Source organism: Melanostigma gelatinosum (assembly GCF_949748355.1).
Source record: "Melanostigma gelatinosum genome assembly, chromosome: 2".
Classification (NCBI taxonomy): domain Eukaryota; kingdom Metazoa; phylum Chordata; class Actinopteri; order Perciformes; family Zoarcidae; genus Melanostigma; species Melanostigma gelatinosum.
This window is the reverse complement of record NC_136635.1, coordinates 24,486,195-24,511,091: the sequence shown is the minus strand read 5'-3', so window position 1 is coordinate 24,511,091 and position 24,897 is coordinate 24,486,195. Positions and strand designations below refer to the sequence as shown.

Below are 24,897 nucleotides of genomic sequence, written 5' to 3'. Positions count from 1 at the left end.
ATTCAATTTTACATTTTTTATTCAGAAAAAAAATAAATATTGGTCTCACTCATAAGTTTGATCGTGGCTATATACTCTGGTCCCTCTTTTCCCACCTTAATGCAGGTCCATTTCCACCGCAACACACATAGATACATCGGATTGAAAGAGGAGTCATGCAGCTACAGCAGTGAATTTTGCTATGCCAGCTTCCAAGTGATCCCACAATATTAAAGCTTCACTGAGTAAAACAAACTGCCCTCCATATATCTATTTAAGAATACATATTGCATAGGATTATAGCCATGCTATACAGTTAGAGAGGAAAAAAGAAAAAAAAAACAATGAATGAAATTGGGAAATATAAAAAAAATACTTTTTAAAGATTTCCTATCATTTGAACACTCATACTTCAACATATACAAGACACCTAAGTTACTCTGGAAAGAAAAAAATAATAATACACTTATCATTTTTGTTTAGATAGTTAAACACAAGTCATTTTCTGTAATCACTCAATTAAATTTAAATACTGCCATTGAAGCCCTTGCTTCACAATAAAGTGGACTCATTGTCACAAAATCAAACATCGTTAACTGACCATGATATGCTGTACAAATTCTCAAGATTAAAACCAATATATATATATATATATATATATATATATACTTATATCATAACGCTGAATCCATAAAAAAAACATTGGTCATTTCAGATGCAAAAAAAGCCACACGGGGGATAACAACAGAAAATGTCTATTCTGAGTATCCTATTGCGTAATTATCTTGCATGCATTGTACATGATATGTAATACAAAAGGGATCACCTCAGTTGAGGATATGATAAAATGAATAAAAGAGACATCAACAGCACATTAAAAATGTGTACACCTTTGTGGTGGTTTTAGTCATTATTCGTCATCCTGAACTCTCCACGCAAGACTGAATAAGGCATGCTTAAGACAGCCATTATGTTCTTTTTGTTGCCAGTGTTATGCTGATATTGTTTCTCATAAAATGAGACAAGATGTGCTTTTTTTCGAAACTGCCCGGAGCTCTATCCACCTCTGATACCTTCATGTTGTCAAAAATGCAGTTTAGCCATTTTGTCTGTGAAGAGAAAATCAAGAGAAGGCGTGACCACGGATAATCCTCACAGTAAATTCTATATTTAGCCCACATCCCCTACAACAGTGTCTTACTTGAGTAAATTGCTTATTTTGTATTCCTCTGGCGAGTGTTTTTGTCCTTGTGGTTGTTTGTTGAATTTGTTTTCCTAGAAAAAAAAAGGAGTTATGATTTAGTGACCTACTAGTGATTTAGTGACCTACTAGTGATTTAGTGACATATTCAGCCATTCAAATCCCAGTATTTCTGTATGAATTATACGTGTAGAAATAGGAATATTTACTTACGTTGGTCCAACTGGTTCATCATCTTTGACATCAGAAGAGAGCAGGACAAAAAGCAGAACACAGAAGTAAAATATGAGAAAAGGTAAATATCTGTGTTGCATGTTTCAGCACATTTACTGCAAAATATGTGTACTTTATTTTCACAATTTTCCGTCATTTGGTGTAAAAATCCATTTTCAGAAACTTGAAATTTACGAGAGATTACCAAATCTTTAAAAGGGGAAAAACAACACTGTGCGAGGATGCAGCTGAAAGCACAGATTGCTTTCAATACTTGAATACTAGTGTGGCAGAGTCGTGCACTGGTGGGAAGCTCTGACATCACAGACATGGGAGTCAGCTGCTGAACAAGCCTGGTGTCTGTTGAACAGGCTCAGAAGGAAAGCAGCATACACAGAGGTTTCTGCATTAAAAAAAAAGGTTTTCCGACACTAAAAGCTGCTAATGGCTGTGACATATTTGTAGTAGAAGGGCTAGAAGAAAACATCCTGGTATGGTCTCTTAAATAACCACAACTTTAACTCCAAGCATTGAAAACATAACCTCACATGCCATCTGAATCCATGGGGTTCCTGTTTATTTCAGACTCAGCATATACGTGTAGGAGGGTTCTCTTAAAGCCATCTTTTACTTACACTCAGCATTTTCAGAGTGATTTTGAAAGAGCCTCGTACATGGGTGTGACATTGTGACTGACTTGGCATAAAAAAAATGAATCCCTTCAATGCTCTGCAGTGCACAGTGGTTAATATCACTTTATGCAGTGTTAATTCCATTCAGATTATCATCATACAATTTCTAAAAATACACATTTTAAAGTAAAAATGTTCTCAGCTGGGCCGCAAAATAAAATTCTCTCATTCTCTCTCATCATACAACAGTGCAATAAATAACATACATAACATCAAGAAACACTGTAGGAAGAGGAACTTGTGTATATTGTTGCATTGAGTGACAAAAAACCCACAGACTTGGGGTCAACAAGGTGGTTGGTGTCTGACATACAGATGAAAATGTAACCAGTTACAGTGAGATATTTTCCATGCAGTTAAAAGTCGGCGGTAAGGAGCATTAGCAGTATTCCATGGCACTAATATGGAGCAGAAAATGGCAGTTATGTTCGACAAAAAACACACGGTTCTGTGATCACTTGGAGGAGGAACATCTGTCAGCATATCCCACCGTTTTCACACCTCACACCACGAAAGCTATGTTTACTATAATGCCTTCGCAAGCTCACAACAAATAATGGATTTTTACTGTGTGAGATTGATGGTTGAACACTGCTTAAAATTTGATTCATTACATAAAGTACATGTGTTTGTTTTTAGCAAATCCTCACACAGCAGAATTTGTAATTTCAGCAACTGGTTTTGAAACACAGAGTATAAATGTCAGCTGCTGCCTCACAGCCCTTGGCTCTGGAGTATGAAAGTGTTCAAAGACAGCAAAGCCATCAAGAGACCACAATTCATAATGCATGCAGACAGGGGCCAAAACCTCTGGGAATCCGGGATGCTAAGAGGAGATTTTAGAGAGGCTGTGCATCGTGAGCTTGGGGGGGTCCTCATTCCTGATTTGTGTTTATATCTCAGCAACGATCATCATGTTTTGGATGGACTGCAGGCTCGTAAGAACATACACATTGACAGAAAGAAATAAAATCTCCAAAACCATGCAGGATCTGTCACTTAGATTATGTTGCCATTTGGAAAGAAGGTGAAGGGGAAAAGAATAGTAACCAATTCAGTTATATAAGCGGACTGCACACAGATAGCCACACTCTTGGAAAGGTGTGCTTCGGACCCTCTGTTGTATGCCTAATGTAGATTTATAAAGGGTCCTATTCGCATGCATCCAATATGTGGCTGATACGTGACAATGTTCTTCTTTTCTCCTCTCGCCACATCGGTCGAGAAGCAAGGAAGCCAGCCGTTTGATAGACAGTTGGCCACTACAGATCCCCTCTGAGAGCAGATGCAACCTTGTGGTTCTTGCATCTTTTAACATCTCAGTAGCTTACAATCTAATGGGCTCCTCTTTTGATGACATTAAACCTGACAGCCATTGTCCTTTTGGAAAGGGGAGTTACTGGGTGATTCCCTGGACACATTTCTTATCTCACAGTTTTTCTCTAAGTTTCAGGGCTGCCATGTACAGTAATGTACTTGTAAAATAATGCATTACCCTAAAAGCAAAAATCAGACACCAGACAAAATATAAACTTGAACCTCTCAAAGGATTCAAATTGGAATGCTGAAAATAGACCACAAATAATCCACTTTCATGATTCCATAGTTTACTTATTCCTGCTTGTAACGGAGAAAAAGTTGTACTTACCCTCAATAATGTCGTCCGGCCTCTTGCGTTTCTCGTACACAACGATGATGACTACTAGGATGATGATTTCTGCGAGCACACCCAGGAAAGGCCAAAGCGGTGCAAGGTGGCTGCGCACCCGAAGTATAGTGGTATCAGCAGTGTTTCCAATCACATTAGTAGCATTGCATTGGTATATTCCAGGATCGCTGTTTATATCCAGGTTGAGTATGTTGAGCTCCGTGTAGTTGTCTCTGATCGTGATGAGGAAGCGTCCAGTGGAGTTGTCAATGTCCTGGAACACAATGACCATTTCTCAAAGTTGATTACATTGAAAATGTTTAAAAAAAAGCTGAATTTGGAGAAGATATATAGCATGCTCTCTGTTGTGTCTACCTATTGTACACCCACATATCAGTCTATCTGTGTCTCTCTCTCTGTCTCTCTGTTTTTAAATGTATATATATTTACAGTAGGCCTATATGTATATATTATATATAAATGTACATACCGTGTAGGATGTTCCGTCTGTTTTACGCCATGTCCAGGTGGGATGTGGGTAACCAACAGACTTGCAGTAAAGCATTGCATTTTCCCCCTCGTTCTTATTTTCACTTCGCTTGTGGCCAGTGACATAAGGTTTTGCTGGAAAGGTAAAATAAATAAATAAAAAGGATGATTCGCTGAGTTGGCAGAAGCAAGACATTCAAAGGCATGTTTTAACTCCTACCAGATGGCACGAGTAAGGAACGCATGATTGGCTGTTCTGACTCGGGTAATCATTTGTGTTATTCAGACGTCTATTTAAGAAAGAGAAGTGTCATTAAGAGTCTCTGTTACAATATAAGCGGCTCATTTTATAGCTTCAAGCTATTGAAGTCAAGAAGAAGCATCACATTGCTCATGTCATTACTTCATATGTACTTCACAGTATCTCACGGACAGGTTACTGGATTTGTGTTGGACCATGTTTTCTTCGTTTCAAGGCTTTCCTCTTTTCCACTTGACTCAACAATTTGTATTATTATTCTTTCCCTGAAATTAAAAGCTAAAACATGATACAGGGGTATTGATCATGTATTTTAAGGTAAATGGGTATCTACCACTGTACTTTCTAGTATAGTTTTAACACCAAATCATGTCAGCACATACTGTAGCACTAATTATATTCTAATTATTAGAGTATACTGCTCCCATGAGTCTTTGACACAGGCGCGCACTCCAAACCTCATGGGGGCTGGAATTGATTAACGCTGACAAAATAACATTACTTCTGCTAAAATACAAAGGTTTTCTTTAGCAGTAGAAACTAGCAGGTTTTCTCAGTAGTTCATACCTGATAAGCTTAAGAGGAGACTTAACTTCATGCAGAACGTTTTTTCAGTCGAGTGGAAATAAATCTTCCAAAATACATGTGCACATTTAGGTGTTCCACTTGCTACTTTGTCTATTTGCATCTGTAGATGTTTCCTAAATTCACCAGTTGTTAGCATTAAATAATGCCTCATTGTACAATTACAGAAAACTTGTAATACAAAAAAATGTATTGTCTAAATGTAACTAATCAACGGGTGACATTTATTTGTATTTTTTTCCCCTACTCACCTGGGGTGTCTCCCCTTAAAATATAAAAATAAATATCCATAATGACTTTTAAGCCAATTAGAAAGATAGATGAAAGAAGCCGTATTTGTAAAACTACATTGAGTCCAGCAGAACAGAGGCTTGCACAGGAGTAGAGGTGGACTAGAATTATTAATAAAATGAAAAAGGATAATCTTGAGGGTGCAGTTATTGGATGAGCACGTACACCCCAACCACAAAACCCCAGCAAGAGAGAATATCACTCTGGTTGAGATAAAAAAAACATTTCAATACAATTCATAATGAGGTCAGGGAAGAGGGGGATCAGTATGATATGAGCGTTTCCAGATGTTCCCTTTCAGAATAATTCCACTCTGAATTCCACAAAAGAGATTTTGAGCCAAAGAAAAAATGGGGTAAATTATCTCTGATTAATGAATTCACTGATAATAAAAATGCAACACAAAGGTTTTAAATTCAATAAATGCTGGCATATGTCATAAAGCACTGCAACAGATGCCAAGTCAAAGGGATCCATCAATAGAACACAGTATTTCCCAAAGGTCAGACACAGACTCTGCCTGTAACTCTGCAGAGCATCAGGAAGATAACTGTTCCTGCTTTTCCAGTAATCCTCAAAATTACAATAATTCCTTCCATGCAATTAAGCAGGATAAGAGAGAGGTGTGGAGTGAGCATTTTTCAGCTGCGCACGGATAATGGAGCAGGAGGGGTCTGAGCTCTTTGGTGACATCACCCCACTCTAATTATGGTGCACACGTGCCCCCTGAGCAGGGGAGTGGCCAAGCTTATTTGTGCCTTATCCTGACTGTATTATCTCAGTGACAGACGGCGCAGAGACAGCACCTCGGAGTAGCGCTAAAACAGGCAGAAACCTCCATTTCACACTGCCGACTACAATTACAGTGATTATCAATCTGTGTGTGCTAGACGGAGGTAAAGGGACGTATGAGTGTGAGGAGGAGCAAGGTCAAAGCTGTCCGAAAGATAAAGAAAAAGATTACATCAGATGTTAAAAAGACATCCAATCAAATCATTTTCTTATGTTTAAGTGTTGACATGTTTTGATGATTTAAGTGAAGTTGTATAAACTTGGACGGTCAATATTTGTTATCTTGAGGAACATTTGTCAGCACACCGTGCTTAACATTGAACAAACTTTAAGAAATATGAGGTACCAAATATGTATCTGTGGTAAGGTTAGTATCACAGACAATAAACTCCACTGCTGCCACAGAGATGGCTGGGACCGGATTCAGAGCCTTAATCCTACAACATCACAGAACCCTCCATCTGTTGCCTCTGAGCTGAGTCCTGCAAGGATGATCGTGCCAAGGACACTGTAGGCGAGGGATCTCAGTGAACTGCTGCCAGAAGCGCAGTGCAAAGCTGGCTAGCATAACAGTGGGCTTGCTACCTTGGGTCACAAAATATCTCAAACACCTCTAGAAAATCACAAGAGTGTTTAAGAACTGAAGAAAATGCTTTGTTTAGGTCCAGCAGCGGCACCGGCTCTAAACTCTTCCGCTATTTTCGTGTGTTTTTAAGACATCCATGGCCTATTTAAAAGGGCACGCATCATCATTTTAGTTCAGGAACTGACTTTGTCTCTGGGGGAGAGACATCAAGTCAGAGGCCTGCAGCTTAGTGATGGCTAGGACACTTCAGTTTGAATGCCGATGAGTCCCATCATCTCACAATCCAGTGAAAGCAGAACACACACGGTCATCACCCATGTTACGCAATCAGGCAGCGCTTAAAGACCGCCGCGGAGTAAGAGGCAGGGCATGTTCAGTGTGCACCATAGCCATGCCACGGCAAATTGGCTGAAGCATGACACACAGGCAAGCTTCTGTTCACTTGCCCTTTCTCAGAAAAGATTCATTATTCAAGTTGAGGGCTTTGCTGTCAGCTTGAATGAAACCAACACAGTAATTCCTCAGTTCGGGTTTTTTTTTTTTTTTTTATTACATAGACTGTCCGAGTTAACTTTCTCTACTTCTACTCCCATTGTCAGTTCTATGAAATATAAAAGTAAGAAGCAAACCTTAAACCGTCTGTTTTATTCAGTGTGCATAAGTGTACAACTGCCTTCATGGACTTTTGGTCCGCATATGCAGTGCCTGTCCATTTTGCTACACTGTCTTCTCAGTGAAAGCCAAGAGTGAGAACCGCCCCACGCTGTCATCACCGCTGCACAGGATGAATTCAAACGTCTTTGTCAACAAGAACCGTCTTCACGCGGCTTCGGATGGTTAATGTTTGACCGACACTGTTATCGCTCCATCTCTCAGTAGAAAACCACAGATGATGAGGTAAAAGCCAAATCTAAAGCCTGGGCCTTTTCGGAAATTTGAATACATCGTGAAGCAAATCAATTGTCAGACAGTGGCACTTTCTGTGATACTTGTGTCACGCACGTGTCAAAGGTTGTGTGTTGACATGTCACAGAGAAATCTTACCTTTTACTTCGATTGTAGCATTTGCATTCGGTGCCATGGCAAATGTGTAAACGCACATGTATTCCCCAGAATCATCTGCCTGTGGTTGAAGGATCCTACAACAAAATGCAAAACACCAACTGGTTCCAGAACTTCAATTTACCAGTCCCTTATACTGCACGTCGTCAAGTAAATAAAGTACACTCATTTCAGTTTAACTAGAGTTATTAGTTCGGACTAGAGTAGTGAACGCTTGAAAACTGGAAAGCTATGGGAAACACAATGCTGGCATACGAAACAGCAGCTCTGGATTTTACGGGGAAGGGCACCACGGGCATTTTTTTAGCTGTAATCCTCAGAGAATAGCTGATGTAATGTGACAGGGAAGTGACCAATTGGTCTCATTTCGTGGCTAGGGAAAGTCTGGTATGTCTACGGGGGCGACAGTAGCTCTGTGTGACAGCAGGAAGTAACAACTCGTTGCTACTTAAGGGTATGGTAGTTGCTATGTAATCAGATGCATAACTTTTCATGATGAAGAACACAACCCTTTTTTTTCATCAAACATTAGAAAAATGTGTTCATGAATTGCCTCAGTGACGGCTTGAAGATGACGTGTATGAAGTTGACGAGTTGTTGTCTCTCCCGTGTTTACAGAAAAAAACGAGCCCGACATGGACATTGGCTACTTATTGTACGTGGTCTGACCCATTTACAAGCAAATACTGACAAACTCGAGTTAATATCTCTGAAAATGTGAGCCACACTCCTATTTTGAACTTAGATCCAATCAGTGTGCTGCCTTTTTCTCAGCAAGGTCCTGCGTTCCAACGTTTCCTCACAAGACTTTCTCCAGACCCTCAGTGTTTGAGATCAATTTCCTATGTCCCAAAATATGTCCGACTTACTTACTACATAGAGGCAAAGCTGTTTGTCACCTGTATGCTGTGTTCCTCAGCTCTGTCCGTGTGTTTTGGATTTCCTGTCCATTCTTCACCCAGAAGCTTTCCTTGTGGGGCGTGTGGGCAGTGGTGAGGTCACAATGCAGGTTGATTTCTTTGCTCGGTGTTTCCGCTGACAGGACGGTCTGATCAGAGGCATTGATCTTTGGTTCTGGAAGACAGAGACAGTCAAACCTTATCACAGAAGTGGGGCTCAACACATGGTGATGTAGTAGCTGTAGGCTGTATGCTGTTTTTATACGATCTGTGTAGGAGGGTGTCTATGTAGTGAAGACAAAAGTGCACACAACAAATAAACAAAAGACGAAATGTGAACATGAAAGGGCCTTGTATCAAACATTTATCTTTAAAAAGGAAGGGATTCAGCACTATTTCTGGATGGATCAACAATATGAGTGTAAGAGAAACTGCTTACGAAACGTCTCTCTGATATTGAGAAAAACTAAAAATGATCAATTTAGGGCTGGGCGATATGGTCATAATCTATGGTCACTATATCTTTATATAGCATGTATTCAGGTTGTTTAATAAATAGTCGATATGAAACAATCGCAAGCCTATTTTTGTATACCCCTGTGTGATTAAGAACTTAAGTGTAATTATACACTTTCCAGCTATACACTTTTTTGCACTTTACATGCACACAAATACAGCGGAATCAGATCAGGACAATAGTTTGATTTCACTGAATTTAATCAGATTTACTGAGAAATTTCAGCTGGTATGTGCTTGTTGTTATCAGCTTAGACGACTTTATCGTGTTTCACAATATCGCGATACATCATTTCATCGCAATACGATTCCATTGAAAGACGATAAATGATCTTATTGAATTATCGCCCAGCCCGAAATCAAATATTAATTTAATTGATTATACCAATCTCAAACTTATTTCTGGTAAGAGCACTGCACTGAAAGATGATTTTCTGAATCCTCTTAATGTACAATCATGTGCTGTCACAAAGTCAGATAGCAGATATACCGTAGCTGATAACTGCAGTCATTTTATAGTTTCATCTGGATGGGCTGTCCAAGATGGCCGACACTAAGATTGCATGTTTTTGTCATCAGAATATAGAGGTATTAAATAAAAGCCATGTAGTACTTGGAGATCTGAGCTGTAGATTTATAAACTCAACAGTCCTTTGACATTTTGCATTACGCCTGTATAACTTCGCCCTCTAAATTGCTCAGCACACTGGTTGCTAAACAATACCAGGGTCCATTTCTCAAGGACGTTCAGGGAAGCAGGAGGTGTCATCTGAGAGCGAGGCGCCCTTTGCTCTGCCTTGAGTAGTGAGCAGGAAGCCTCCTCCACTCTGCCCCTCCATCCTCCTCCTCCTCCTCCTCCAAGGCGGGCCAACCATGGCAACGATGGAGCCCCCGAGGGGAGGAGCAGAGAGGAGAAGCATCATAATCCTACTACTGGCTGCTGCTGCTGCAAGGCCACACAAGCAAGGCAAAAGGGGAGGAGAAGGGGAAAGACGGGCTACTGAGACCTGCAAGTGTCTTCTATTAGCATTCATGGCACCTTCTTTTTGCAATGCTGTATAGTCAATAGCTAACGGGGTATCTCTTCCCTCCCCACTAACATCTCTCTCTCCCTCCTCCAAGCAGAACCACATGTACTATTAATAGCATCTTTGAGACATGCATACACACACACAACATGAGGTACATAAATTAACATTTAGCAAACACGGCACAGTGGTCCATGGGCGATTTTACCAGAAGGTTGTTTGTAGGACACCTTGTCAGAACTTAAAAAAGCGGTAACTGTTGGATAATGTATCGCCATGTCAGAATGTAACGAAACATAATATGTTGCTCCAAGTGAGCCAAGATGTGGTGAAATCTGATCACCTTTCCTCTTGTTGGTACTGTAATACAGTGCTGCATTTAGATCAATATTGTATCCAATTAACTGCCAGATTTATAAATATATTTGATAGTAGAGCGTCATTCTGTTACATTTTGCCAAGATGTATTAAATCTATTACGCTGAATAGCAGAGCCATAGAAACCAACTTGGCAAGGTCTATATTTAGGGGAGCATTACATCTTTGTAAAAGGCAAAGCTATAGGCCCAAATCATGATACTGTAGCACATTACAATGCAAGAGGTGCACCGCCAGAGAGATGTGCCAGTACCTGTGCTGGCACAGAGAGAGTAGTGGGCCTCCTGAGCACGTGGTTGAGCTAAATGGTTTGAACCACTCATTCTTCACAAGGATATGCAGTTTTCAAAACATTCTGGTGTCTAATTTACAACAGGCATTCGTGTTAACTTTGCAATACAATCAGTAGAACTTCACATATCATTATGGCAGTTTTAAAAAGCAAAGTCTCACAAACATGCACTGTTGAATAGCTACCGGTAGTTATTAGTTAAGGTGATGAAACATCTGTGTGTGTGTGTTTGAGTATGAAACACTCACCCTTTGAAGGCTTGACATGTGTTTGAAAATGGTTTGAGATTTACAGAGGAACCAGCTGTGTTCAGCCTGAATTCCTTTGGGCCTCAGTGAATTCCGAATGCCAAATTTCAAAAAAATGGAAAATCCTCCACAGAAACCTCGAAAAAAACACTCCTGTACCATAATCTACTCCTCGGACGTCTATTCGTATGATCAGTCACATTCCAAACTGACATTTCCCCAAAATACAGCTAAATTAACGTTTCAAGAAGGGTGATGAAAAGGCAGTGAGACACTGAAACACTGTATTTAGCCATATTTTGGTGTCACGTTACCAACAATGATGCAAGAGTGGTTAGAGAAGTTTCCACAGACGTTTTGACAACTGGCCACTGTTGGAATCAGTTGTATTTGACATGAATTAAAGCTGACCACAGCTGATGTTCTTCGGGGGATATGCTTATTTGCTTTCTTGCTCGGAGTTAGATGAGAACAATCCACTCCCAAGACTTTAAAGTGGTATCAAGGTTCTCATAACAAAAAAAACATTTCGCATTCCTCAAAATCTCAAACTGTTCTTTCAATAAGAAAACTACAATTCCTTAGAGAGTTTCATACTCAAATGAAGACACTATATTTTGGGTAGAGTATCACTTTAAGCACATTGACGTGACAGTAACCAACTTGTTTTTGTTTTCTTTTTTTGGGGGGGGGGGGGGGGGGATTTGCCTAAAAATCCAAATGCCAAAAAAAAGTGATTAAGAAACTTTGTAATGGGAATGAATTACTATATACATATACTGATTATGGGTGTGTTGATTAAGAGTGATTCCATTCACAAGACAATCTTTGGCCTGTTTCCCCACCTGCAAACTATACATTCATATCAATGAGCTATCGTGTATAGCCTGTTATATGCATGTAACAACTTTGATATTACATGCAGATGTGACGGCAACCCGATTTACTCCTCAGTAATGACAGAATATATTTGGTGAGGACTTGAATTGTAGGTTTGATAAGTTACATTGTGGCAGGAAAGTAGTGAACAAGTAAATGTGAGAGGTTAACAGCTGGTGTCCTTTGCACATCTTATAATAGTTTAAATTGCATCACCTTGTCAAATAGTGCTCACACAGAAATCAAAATGTGTCAGTCCAATCAGAAGAGCAAGCAAGGATCAAACACCTCTAAGCTTCTCAGAGGGCTTCACTATGACGAACAACATTCCACATATCCCTGTGCTCCACTGAGCAGAGTACTGAAGCATGTACAGATTAGAAAGATCCAGTAGAAATCCAGTTTGTTTGAATGTTTGTGTGCATAGAGCAGCGGGTTAAAGGATATAATGTCATTACTGATTCACAGTCACACACTTAATGGCTGAGAAGGCACAAGGTTACACAGCGCTCAGATTCTGTTTGGTAAAAGTGAAATCTCTGCCTCATCTAAACGAGAAATGAGGCACTCAAGGCCCTCACGTGGGCCTCTCCTCTATTGGATTACCACACACAAATTATTTGAAAGCAGAAAATGTTTGCTTTCATCAGGAAAGAGATGACAGCAGGAATCACTCTTTTACACCTCAACGGATCCCTCCTTGTGTCTTCTTACAGTCCCATTTACACTGTGCCCATAAGAAAGACAAATCAAAAGCACCATTACTTCAAAGCACCACTAGATTTCCGCTGCATTTAGCAGGCAGGGCTTTGGAGTAAGGAAAACAATCCACGTTAACGCAAGAGACACAACATAATGTTAAGGGAATAAGTATCACAAATAAATCCAGGAACAGGACATGGGTGATATTAGGCTACAGAGAAAAAAGATAATGATCAGAATATTGTAAAAGGACACACGGGACAGTAAGAACAAAGGTTTGGTGTGGGAGGAAAGAAGAAGAAATGTAGAGCGAAACTGGGTAACGTTCCTGGGTTTGTGGTCATTTACAACAAGATGCTCAAAGGGATTTCAGGGAAGAGAGGGAGTTTACTGAGTTCAGTAGAGAACACTGGTTGGGACAGGGAATTAGAAGTTTGTTCATCATCTACTACAGGACATACACCACTCACTCTGTAGCACCACAATGGTGGCCTGGGCGCGGATCCAGGTGGTGGCAGGGTTTTGTCGGAGCTCATTGCGCTTGGGGTCGTTGCTGCCCCGGCACTCATAGGTCCCAGAGTCCTCCAGTGTGAGACGCGTGATGCCGAGCACACTGACCCCATTGGCGCCGGAGGCCGTGTTGATGGATACCCGGCGCTTACGGGCTCCTTCCCACAGCAGCTTGAAGGAGTCAGCTCGGTTGATCTCAGCATACCACCACTGGATCTCCGGAGTGGGGTTGCCAACCACGTCGCAGTACAGCTCAAAGGTGTCCCCCGTAAGCTTAGTCTCAGACATTGGCGACTTCACAAACCCAGCTGGAGAGATCGGGATGGCAGATCGGGATGGCAGGGAAGGAAAGGGTAGAAGAAGTAGGAAGGTGCGGAAAGGCCAAGGGATGGAGAAGGAAATCAAATTTAGAGTACATACAAACAAAAGAGTCGATGATTAAAGGCAAACAAAAAAGAAGAAAGCATCAAATCATCGATAGAAGGAAAAAGTAAAGGTTAATGATCAGCAGTCCGTTCAGCGTCAGGGTTCCTGGGCTCACTAAGGCCATACAACTGTCAGACCAAGTCAGAGCCACCCAGCCAAAAGTCCATGCCAGCAAGTAGTGCTGGTTTCTTTTCCTTTTCTCTTTTCTTCCTTCTCCCCCACATTTAACCTTAGAGCGCAACAGGATTTTTGAATTGTACCTTTCATGTGCTTATGCTCGAGCGAACAGTGTAAACGCGGGATCGTATATCTTAATCGTACATTGAATGCAGTACATGTAAAGCACACCTTACCATAACATTTTATAAAGAACTCTATTTGCACATTCTCCCCGAGTTTAATCGGTCACCTTAAAGGTTGGTTTATCAGACAGCCTTGTCAAGTAGGTGACCAATCACTCGAGCCCTTTCTACACTCCCTGTGTAGCAACAATCAGTGGCACCACTCCTACTTCACCACATTGAGGGTGCCACACACTAAACTAAATAAAAACACAGCATAAAAAAAAGAAATCACAGGATTTGTCAAAAATCATTGGCTTGGAAAATGTTCCCCTTGAGTTTAAGTCTCACTGACACCACTCAGGAAGAAATGTCTTATGAGTTATTAGACCTGCTGAAATTAAAACATGTACAATTACGTGTATTCCTGGGTATAGTGAGCATTGTCGGTCGTAAAACTATCAGGTCCCTGATCGATAAAATCTTGAAAGTTTGGCCGCAGGCAATGGGACGAGTTATTCATTTTTGGTTGGGAAAATACCATAACACAGCCGTTAAGAAAGCAATTTCTTTTTGCAGAAATTATATTTCACCAGTCCTGCAAACTTGTCTCATTCTTCATTTGGTATATACGCTTGTAAGATTTTTCATTAATCTTTTAATATGCCACAACAGTGTCCCATAATCCTTCAATCCATTTTCTACACCCACTTGTCCTGTTCAGGGTCACTGGGGTGCTGGAGTCTATCCCAGCAGCACACATGGGTAGGTAGGGTACACCCTGGACATGTCCCCATGTCTGTCACGGGGCAAATGCATTCAGACGCACGAACACATTCACACTCATATTCACACCCACAGGCAATTTAGAGTGTCATTGGACTGCGGGGGGGAAGATCCTGAAGGAAACCCATGCAATTCTTGTCTATGATATTCTAGCATGTTAAATGACCCTGTGTTTTTTTTAAAACATACTGAAGGAAAATGCTCACATCCAATTTTCATGGTTTATATTTGTTTCTCAGAGCTTGAGATGCCTATAAAAAGCAATTGACAGAAATTGTCACAAATAGATGTAACTGTATGTATGTATAAACCTAATCTCTTCATCCATATCAGCTTTTGCTGGTAATGTCAGGAATGAGGTCAGCCAGCTCTCATTTTGAATAAGCTGGACTTTAAGAGCAGGTTTTCAAAATGCACATGTGGTCAAAGTGGAATAGGAGAGTTAGGATAGAATCACACTTGGCTGACTTGTGCTCTTAAAGCAAAATTGACTTCATATAATATAAGGTGTAACCTCAACATGCACTCATATCCCCAATACATCACGCCACTGGCATCTGATTTTATAGGGTGTTGTAAAAACAGACCCCATTTCTTCTAACAACCTTGCTGCCTTGTGGAACAGGAAACACATTTCAAATATGAAATGCAGTGGAATTAAAAAGAAAATAGGATCCATAAGCATTATTATCACAACTGTGAGTGAACCATGCTGTGCCTGTGCCTGATTCATGACCCTGTTTCACATCAGCAGTTAGCCCAACAATACACTGTCAGCCTTAATGAACCTCATCTAATGACAAATCACCTGGACCAGAGATACTGTTCTCTGCCGGCCCTGCAGCCTGTCAGCTGTAAACCACACGTGCTTGAATACAATTTAAAAAAGACATTGCCTTAACTCTGCCCTGAATTGTTGTAGAGGACATGGGAACAAGGAGCCTGTAGTCTCTCGAGTGTTGGACTGTGTGTTGCGTCTAAATACAACAGCTTACAGGCCCTCCCTGATCTGTCTGCCCTGCTCAAATTAATGTATCATAAGCACATCAACAGATAAGCCTGTGGAAGCCTGACGAAGGAGTGTAAAGAACTACATCCAGCTCTCCCCCACAACGAAGCCAGTTACATTTCATTAAGAGAAAAGAAGATAAATACCAATGAAAGGGTTTACAGTACATCGTGCTCTGTGCACTGGACTCAACAAGGCTGTCAAAGTACAGCCAAATTATTTCACATACCGGTACTTAACAATACAAGGATTTTAGTTCGTGCCATGGTGACAAGTCTGTTGCTTAACACCAGTTTGTGACTCATATGAAAATGAATTCGATGATCAGAAAGAAAGAGAGGATCTTTTCGCAAATAAATCTAATAATGAATGCAGTATTCCTGCAAGAGATGTATCTGAGGATATTTGGTGCCTGTACCTTGTGTTCCTTTGTGCGATGCCTAGAGATATGCAGAGTAATTAGCATTTGTTTCTTTTCTCTGGAAACATCTGGGCCCATCACGCTCACCCCATAATCCCAGAGGGTGACTCCAAGCACATCCGCCTACATTGTTAAAGCAATATTTCAGTTTGACAGAACATTTACTATGCCATTCTTTACTATGACTATGGGTATGACAGCAAATAGGCTCGGCACATGGCACAGATAACTGTCTGCCATGAATAAGTGCTCATAATCACAGGATAGTATCTGCTTTTAAAAAAAAGGAATGAATGTCCTCCAAGGTGATGGCAAATTAAATCGGAAAAAGGAACAGACTTCATTTAAATTCAGGCTGAGGGAGGCTGTGTGGAGAAATACCCACAGAACAAACTACAGACAACACTCGGCCAATGAGCAGACCAATTTTGGTGTTGTTGAAATAAGGAGCTTATAGTGGCAGTGAAAACAAAACACTAAGCAGCCAGCCGGTACGCATACATTTCAAAGGCGTGCTAGAAGACAAGAAGCGGCAAAGACAGGAGCAATAGATGGTGGTCAGATCTCAGCAACTTGAAAGACTTGAAAGACAAGCAGAGTTACGAAGCAGAGTTACGTATCGCATCATCTTATGCTATGAACACGTTCACTGTTTTATGGTGTATTTATATGTATAGTAGGCACATCTGTCTCTTTATTTACTGCACGTGAAAGTCAGAAAATCTTGGTAGGGCTGCAACAGACAGCAAGTCTTAATTATCAATTAATCTGTTGATTCCGTTTTCAACGAATCAAAATATTGCTTCGTCCAAAGTGTCAGTCAACTGTAAAATATGTCCTTCTGGATTTCACAGAGCTGAAGATAATGTCTTCAAATTTATATTTCTGTCCGTCCGACAGCGTAAACTCAAAGATATTCAACCAAAAACAATATAAAACTGATGCAGTAATTTACCAACTGTAAATTATTGTTAAATTGGTAAGTTAGTTTAACAATTAATCGCTAATCAAAATAATTGTATCAACTAATCAACTCATTCATTAATTGACTTATTGCATGGCAATAACTTTTGTAAAATGACATACAGTATAGAAGTTCCACAACATGACGAAGCCACTGCACAGTTCATGTATATTTGTATGTGCAAATTAAAACCACAGACAACAAGCTCTCTAACACATAGATACACAAAGGAAATAATAAAACAAAGTAAGTGAATGCCGGGAGTATTAGTTCCCATGAAGTAATAAAGACCTATCGACTAAACGCTTATTGCCCTTTCCTCAGTTGCTAAAGGTGGCTAATTGCTATTTCTTGCGGCGCTAACATGGGGATGTTCTAGTTGGTCTGTATTGTAATGTTACATGTTAAACTATTAAGTTTGCAAGACCAACACAAATGAATACACACCAAAATGTTAGCCAAACAGACCTAGCTGTGGTGGGGCTGTTACATCAATAAATGTAGCAAGAAGAGACATTGTGTTTTTCTCTGTTTGAATTCACAATAAGGCTAACATCTACAATTGAATGTGTGCAGAGGTGTGGTTGCTATGGTGGCTGGTATGCAATCAGACCAAGGAGGTCAAACATGTCCATGATGCTGCAGATGATTTAACAGAAAATAATTCAACACCAAATAATGAAATCCCTCACAGTACCATGTCTAACTATACTCCCTCATGACATGTGCATGATAGAATCCCAAAATAACCTGTAGGGGTTTTTTTTGTGACAAGCTCTGTCTTAGGCTGTGTGGAAGTCAGTCATTACAGCCCACCTACTCCACTGATGTAGGTAGAGAGGAGAGCTCCCCTGAGGACTGACAGCAAGCCACACACCACCATTCAGCCTGAGAGTGAGTCAGCTTCCATCCTACAACCAGAGAAAGCAGCAAGGGCCACTGAACTGGTCATGTGCTAGTAGGCAGTTGGTGTGTGTTTGGGTGCGGGTGCATCTTTGTTGTACCTGCATGGTACTCTGACAGATATGTGCATGACACACGAGATCATGTAGTTCTGACGATCATTTATGCGTATCTTTCACCCACTGTTGTTATATGAAGGAATTGGTAGCAGTTGTATTATGTGACAATAGCACATACAGTATTACAAGTCGCACAAACTCATGTTTGACCCTCTTCGTCGAGTTTCTTTTGTTTTCTTTTACTTTTGTTTTGTTACTTTCAAGTGACAGATTGGTGAAATGTAAAGGCCACCCATATCCACACAGGTGTTTCAGTTATTCTTGACGATTTTTGTCCATAGCTATCCTGGGAATATGTCACGGTCACCAGTTACCTAAAATAATCAGAAAGGTACGACTTACCCTGCCCTAATAGGCCACAAAACAAATGAGGAGTCAGGGAGTTGTCACTCAAGGACGCTTTGCACACACCCTCACACAAGTTAGAACGCCGGTGTGAGTTTACTATGGGTGTCTATAGATCAGCCACAATATCTTGATATTTTTTCATAATCCTTATCATGTTTTCCTTTTACGTTTTTTACTGAGGGTGGTTAACACTCTTTGACACTGACTACAACACAAGTACCGCTAAAATGTACCCTCTGTTAGAATGCATTGATTTTCATGGTATAAGGTTAATTTATGTATCACACACGTTTGTATAATACAGTTATTTACATTTATAAATATCTTGTACAGAGTGAAGGTTAGCCTTTGAGTTTCAAAGCACCTCTATTACACACAGTAGTAGGGAACAAAGCCTTGCACTATGGCAACCAATCTAATGGTGCAAAATGAATAGCGTGAAAATGACTGCATTCTCTATGGGGGTCAATTCCAACCGTTGGCCCTTATAGGGTGCTACATAACACAACTTTAGGAAAAGTCACAGACTGGGGGGACTTGAATATTGTATTGAAACAAAGTTACATGCAATCGGAGAGCAGTCGTTGGTCATTTTAGCCCATGTTCTGATTCTAGTGTTGAGTTAAATGTGCACAATGTTATCCTCCTTTATGTGTCAACATTTTTCAAGCTTAATGGGCCAGATTGGTGGTTTTGCATGTTATACCCAATTAACTACGAGTCACAAGTACTGCATATTACTGAAATCCATTCATGTAAAATCCTACAATATTTACACTGAGTTTTAAAATTATTTCCAACTTAAGCTAAATTACACTACTGTACACGGAGACTGGTGCATAGCTATATTAAATGCTTGCTGTTTGGCATCTGAAACATACACTGTGTTCCAAATGTCTTACTTTTTATTTTTACCTTTAGTACATACTGCAGCTGTCCTTACAAAGTACATACCATCGCATGTAGTACGCATTCAATTGGGAGATACTACTTCATCATAACATTGCACCTTGAACTTTGACGCTCTTGCTCATATATCTAGTGAGCAGAAGACTGTGGGTCAGAATAGACAGAAAAGCAAGTTGGCTTGCATACTGCAAAATGCGAACTGATGCAGGAGGACATCCTGGTATTTGTGGCATACTGTATCTGATATTCTATGTATTGGGATGTACTAAATCTTTATTGGTATACTAAATGCATCTGTATTTGCTAAAATGGATGTAAAATAATATATGCATGGACAGTAGGTAATTGCTAAACAGTAACAGCAGTTGCAGTAATGTGCAGTACATGTCAGAGTTTTTGTTTATGAAACCGATACATGCAAAACACCCAGTGTAAGTCCGAAAAGGCCATTTTCAGTCCCTACATTCAAGTGTAGTAATATCAACATTGGCATGTTGTACAGGAAAAATGCTATTGAATGTGTAGAAGTCATGTAACAGAACGTTTACTTCAAAATGGACCAATTCATCAAGTATTCATCTAAGAACTTCAGATACAGTTTGGAATATACACTTTGAAGGTGTGATATGGAGTGTGCAGCCAAATTTGTATCAGAGAGGCCGTAATGATGTAAAGCCTTGAACAGACTGATGACGGGAGTAGTTATAGCTTTCCTCGCTGACTTTACCACACCACTGAAATACAGCACATGCCTCGTTTGATGTCACTGCATTGGAGCAACGTGGCAAAATATTGCAATTACTTGCCAAGCTGAATTTCGAGAATCTGTCATTCAGATCACAGAAGAGAGGCAACAGTTTAATGAGATTTAAATCCCTATAACCCCTGTGCTGGGTAGAAATGCTCTAATCCCATCCTCTAATCACAACCAGCGAGCACTTCCTATTTCTCTTTCAGAGGTCAAAACAAGGGATTCAAATGATTTGACGTTAAACCCAAGAAGCGCTGAGATAGGTGCATCATGGGACACTGATTCTCATCATCGCAATAAGAAAGAAAATTCTAAAATTAGAAGAACCACACTTCAGGAGAGTCTCTCCCACGACTAGTTGTTCTGTTCCAGGGTGATGAATGCTGTTCCTAAATCTCCTACTTAAATTAGCCTGGTATTCTGAACATCAGTTGACATGAGCCTCTCAAAAAAAAAGAAGAAGCAACCTTGTGTCTGCTGGGTCACTTACGAGTTAAAATACTCAGGCGGATGGGAAAAATCAGCACACTCAACTGGCTGTTCCGGCAGAACGGGGCTGTGGCTAAATTTGGGGAACTTCCAGCTGTGAATGTGTGTAACTGTATGACTGTGAGGCAAGGTGGTGCTGAAAGAAACAGCACGCATCATGAGCAAAAACCTTCCCTTGACAAATCACTGTCGAGAAAGAAAGAAACTTTGCGCACCTTACAGTTGCGCATCTAAATACCTGCAGTGTGTTTTATACTGCTTCATGCTGCTCCTAATCAGTGCGGTCCAGATCGGATTTCACAGTGGGCAGGCGTGACTCAGTATAAGAGCTGGCTTGAGTCCCACAGCATATTTTCCAGACTTACAAATGTGCCTTTGTCCAGAGCATAGACAGAAACATGATAATGGACAAGCTGCTGCATCATATAGGTCTATCGATTGAATGGTATGCAGCTGTAAAACGCTCATCTGAAAACACAATGTTGCCCTTAGAAGAATTAGAGGGCCGCTTATTGACATGAATAACAGTCATTGCAGTGCATATTGTAATATACGTGGGCATATAGCTTTCTCTACATCGTGTCTTTGTACTTTGATTGCGTAACCTTAACAGGAACAAACCTTTGCTGTTGCGTGTGCTCAATCTCAAGCAACTGCTTACAGTTAAATGACAGAAAACAAATATAAATAGTTGATTTTCGAATATGGAATTAATAATATCAGCTTGTAATGCTAATGGTTGTCTTTGATGTGTTTTGATTCACACGGGCAGCGATAATAAACAACAAAGTTGGCAGCAGGAGCAGGCTACATGCTTTGTGGGGGGGGGGGGGGGGCACAGAACCACCTCCTCAGGTGAGGCCCAGCCACCTTCTCGACAGCCTTTATTTTCTTTGCATAAAGATCACATCATCTCTCAGCTTAAGTCGTTCACAGCCACCTAGCGAGCCTTTAGAAGGCCGTGCAGCTGTGCACAAGGCGGCCGGCCATTAAGAGTTAATGAATTCACTTTCACAAAAGGACCTTAAAGCCACAGTTCTCCGCGCTGTATCTCGGTGGTAAAAATAGAAACGAGGCAGAATGGACGGATGCTATTTACAGTCCTCCAAATATCTGTCGCAGGAACTGGCCACCTATAGTAGACCTACTTCTCCCTGAACATGAGGAAATAGAGACATGAATTCCCCCTAGCTTCCCAGACACAGTGATTACATCTCATGGACTTATAATTATTAGTATCCCCCACGCCACTGCCTGAACTCACAGGAAAACCTGGGATTGCATAAGAAGCCATGCACCTATTAACTTTAATCTGAACTGTAAGAGAGAAATGAAATGGCTTTTGGATGCATATGATGTGAGCAAATATTAGAATATTACCTACAGTGTTAAACACCAACTGCAGCCTGTTACTGTGATCAAACCTGGGATGAATGCTGGGTCTATTTAATGAAAGTTAAATGCCTGCAGATTAGCTATGATTTCAGGATTTCTACGTTAAACAGACAAAGCACCCACGCATTTAGTGGCAGGATGGCACCAGTCTGTCTCCCACTGACCCCATGGTTGTACGTGTGTTTCTGTGGTGTGACCTGGGCCTCAGCGAGTGGGCACTCACACAAAGACCACATGAAGCGTCTGGAATGCCTTTGCTTGAGCTTTATCAAACAATGGAGGGCTTATTGGGTATTTGATTTTCCAGATAGCAAGATCAGAGAACACCTCACTGAGCGTGCACACACTTCAAGCACAAAGAAGAAAGAAAATAATTCAGGGGGATAATATTTTGTTGTGTAACTGCTGTGGTATTCTCAGTTTCTTTGTGTCCTCACAAGATGAAGACGTAGGTTGTTTCTGTGCTGTCTTGTAAAATGGTCTAGATTTTACTGATTGTGCTTCTTTTCATTTCTGCATATTGTGTTTTACTTTAAAAAACGGCACAAACGGTTCCAATATTTTACAGTTTAATTGTTTCGACGTAAATATTCTGGAATATTTCCCATTTCAAATATTAGAGAAATAAATCCATAAAGACAGCGCTGGAGTGAGGTTTTACACAACCTCATCACAATGCGTGTGTCTTATTAATTCTTGCATAGTAGCTTTCCGATTATCCCACAGAAAAGACGACGTGGACATTAAGCATTCAAATTTGAATGCCCTTGCCTTATTTTTCTCTGAAAAGAGATTGTATCATCTCAGTGATACCGATTTGGTGTCTAGAAGCTTCCTCAATGATATTAACACAGGAAGTGATTGTTCCATTTATATATCAAAGCGCCAACATCTTCACAATCATGTCAGGGTTGCTCGAGGGACCCATTGAGGTTCTTTTAAAAAATAGAAGAAGAAAAAAAATAAAGATTCCACTTTCATCTCATGAGTGGCCGCTGATTTGTGGGCCCCTCTGGGGTGATGTGATTCAACAGAATCTGAAGTCAGGACATGCTGTGTCAGAGGAGGGCAGCCTGGAACACCCAAACAGCATGCTACTGACATTTACCTCCAACAAGTCACGTCAGCCTTATTATGAGCAATGTGAAATCAAAGACACGAATGAGCATCCTCTTTGAACTCACTTTTTTTTGTTCCCCGTCTTCAAATATTTGGAAAGGACAAACTGGTGCTCAAACATGATAATCGTTTAACTAAATAAGGCTGTTATTTGTGTACGCGTGTCATTTTCTAATAAGCACAGATGGAATCAGTTGGGCTAGAGACAAAGATCAACTTTAACTTGCATGACAGGATATAACATGGGGAGTAGTTCTGTCAATCAAAAACATGCGTAGGCCCAATAACTGTGCTCAAGAAGGGCCTGGTATTTACAGTTGGCCAGTCTTAAGCCCATGTTAGGTGTTGATAATATGTTACTAGATCATCAACCTTAACAGTTTAGTCTTGGTTGACACACTCTGCTACCCAAACCCCCCTTTGACTATACAAACTGCACACTGGCAGCCTCAGGCTACCCAGAGGCTACTACTAGCATGCAAATATCCACAACTTATTCCAGGATGGTACATACCTCAGCTTTGTTCCCAGCAACACTACTTATTGTCTGCAAAAACACATTTGAAAACATGTTCAATTCGTTTTTCCTCTCACAGGCACACCTACAGCACAGCCGGCTCAGTCTGTTGACAGTAAATAACCTTGCCAAAAAAAAAACAAATGTCGCAACAGCGTCAGTTTTCTTTCTGGTTCATTAGTTAAGAGTTCCGTTTTGTTGTCAGTAACTGAATCCCATTTAACTCTGGCCTTGTCGAGACGCGTGACACTATAGTAGGAGCGTTAACGCAGTCATTTTCAATATCCTCTTTGCGAGCATTTCACTCGGGCGCCCTCGCGCAAGTCAAGTCACTTTCCCTTTAACGCGTTGTTTGCAATGATGCCACGGTCACAGCTGCTTTCTTACCGTTTTGAGCCGAGATGAAAGGCAGCATCAAGTTCCCCAGAAGGACCACCGCCAGCATCACTGCGTTAGGATGCATTGCTGGGGCTCGATGAGAGTACCAGGGTGTCCGTCGGACGAATGTGGGAGGAGAGATCGTGTATTAATCACAGGATCTAGAGCGATGGGCCCAGCATAGCACCGGGTTCTTTCAAAATAGTCTGCCGAGGATGATTTAAAAAAAGAAAAAAATGTCTCCCCGATTCAAAGACCTTTTGAGGACAGCTTATGGGTAAAAGGTCCGGGACGAGGCCAGCGGCTCAGGGATGCCGATGTGCGGCCATAAGGCGGTGAAGAAGCCTCGTCGGATTGCAGAGGAGAGGTCTTTGGATGTCAGGGAGATTGTCCACAGCGTAGTTCTGAAGATTCAAAGATGCGCAGACCGATGCGCATTTGCGCGCTCGCGGTCACGTTTCGGTGATTAAAATGAAAGTAGCGCAGAAATGATTCCCGATGTGTTGGGGATGCATCCGAAACACAAGTCTGTTCCAAAAAGAGGGAATAGATGCTGGTAGGACACCAACGGCAGCAACGACAAGCTGCGCGTGCCCTATGCGCTCACGACCGTGGATAAATACACACACGCACACACACACATATATATAACACGTATGTGTATGTGTCGATGCTGTTTGTGAAGTCAGGCAGTTATTATGTGCCTCCTCAGCCTTCATTCCCTTATCCCTGGACATACTTCAATTTGTATTTTTTATCTCTCGAGATTGCACATTTTCCTCCCCGACCATTTAGTTCCTGCTCATACAGTATTTACTGAACTGCAGGCGACT

The 24,897-nt window shown here is 40.9% G+C and overlaps 1 protein-coding gene across 1 annotated transcript; it reads right to left on the bottom strand.

Moving 5' to 3' along the window:
• Positions 1-20: 20 nt before the first annotated feature.
• Positions 21-24,444, bottom strand: LOC306791067 (neuroplastin-like). The gene is made up of 9 exons (XM_079287683.1): positions 24,074-24,444; positions 13,210-13,557; positions 8,697-8,871; positions 7,780-7,874; positions 4,224-4,357; positions 3,734-4,007; positions 1,394-1,415; positions 1,181-1,254; positions 21-1,088 (listed from the first exon to the last, which is right to left on the bottom strand). The coding sequence occupies exons 1-8, from the start codon at positions 24,147-24,149 to the stop codon at positions 1,194-1,196; spliced, it is 1,185 nt and encodes a 394-aa protein (XP_079143809.1). The 5' UTR covers positions 24,150-24,444; the 3' UTR covers positions 21-1,088; positions 1,181-1,193.
• Positions 24,445-24,897: the final 453 nt, after the last annotated feature.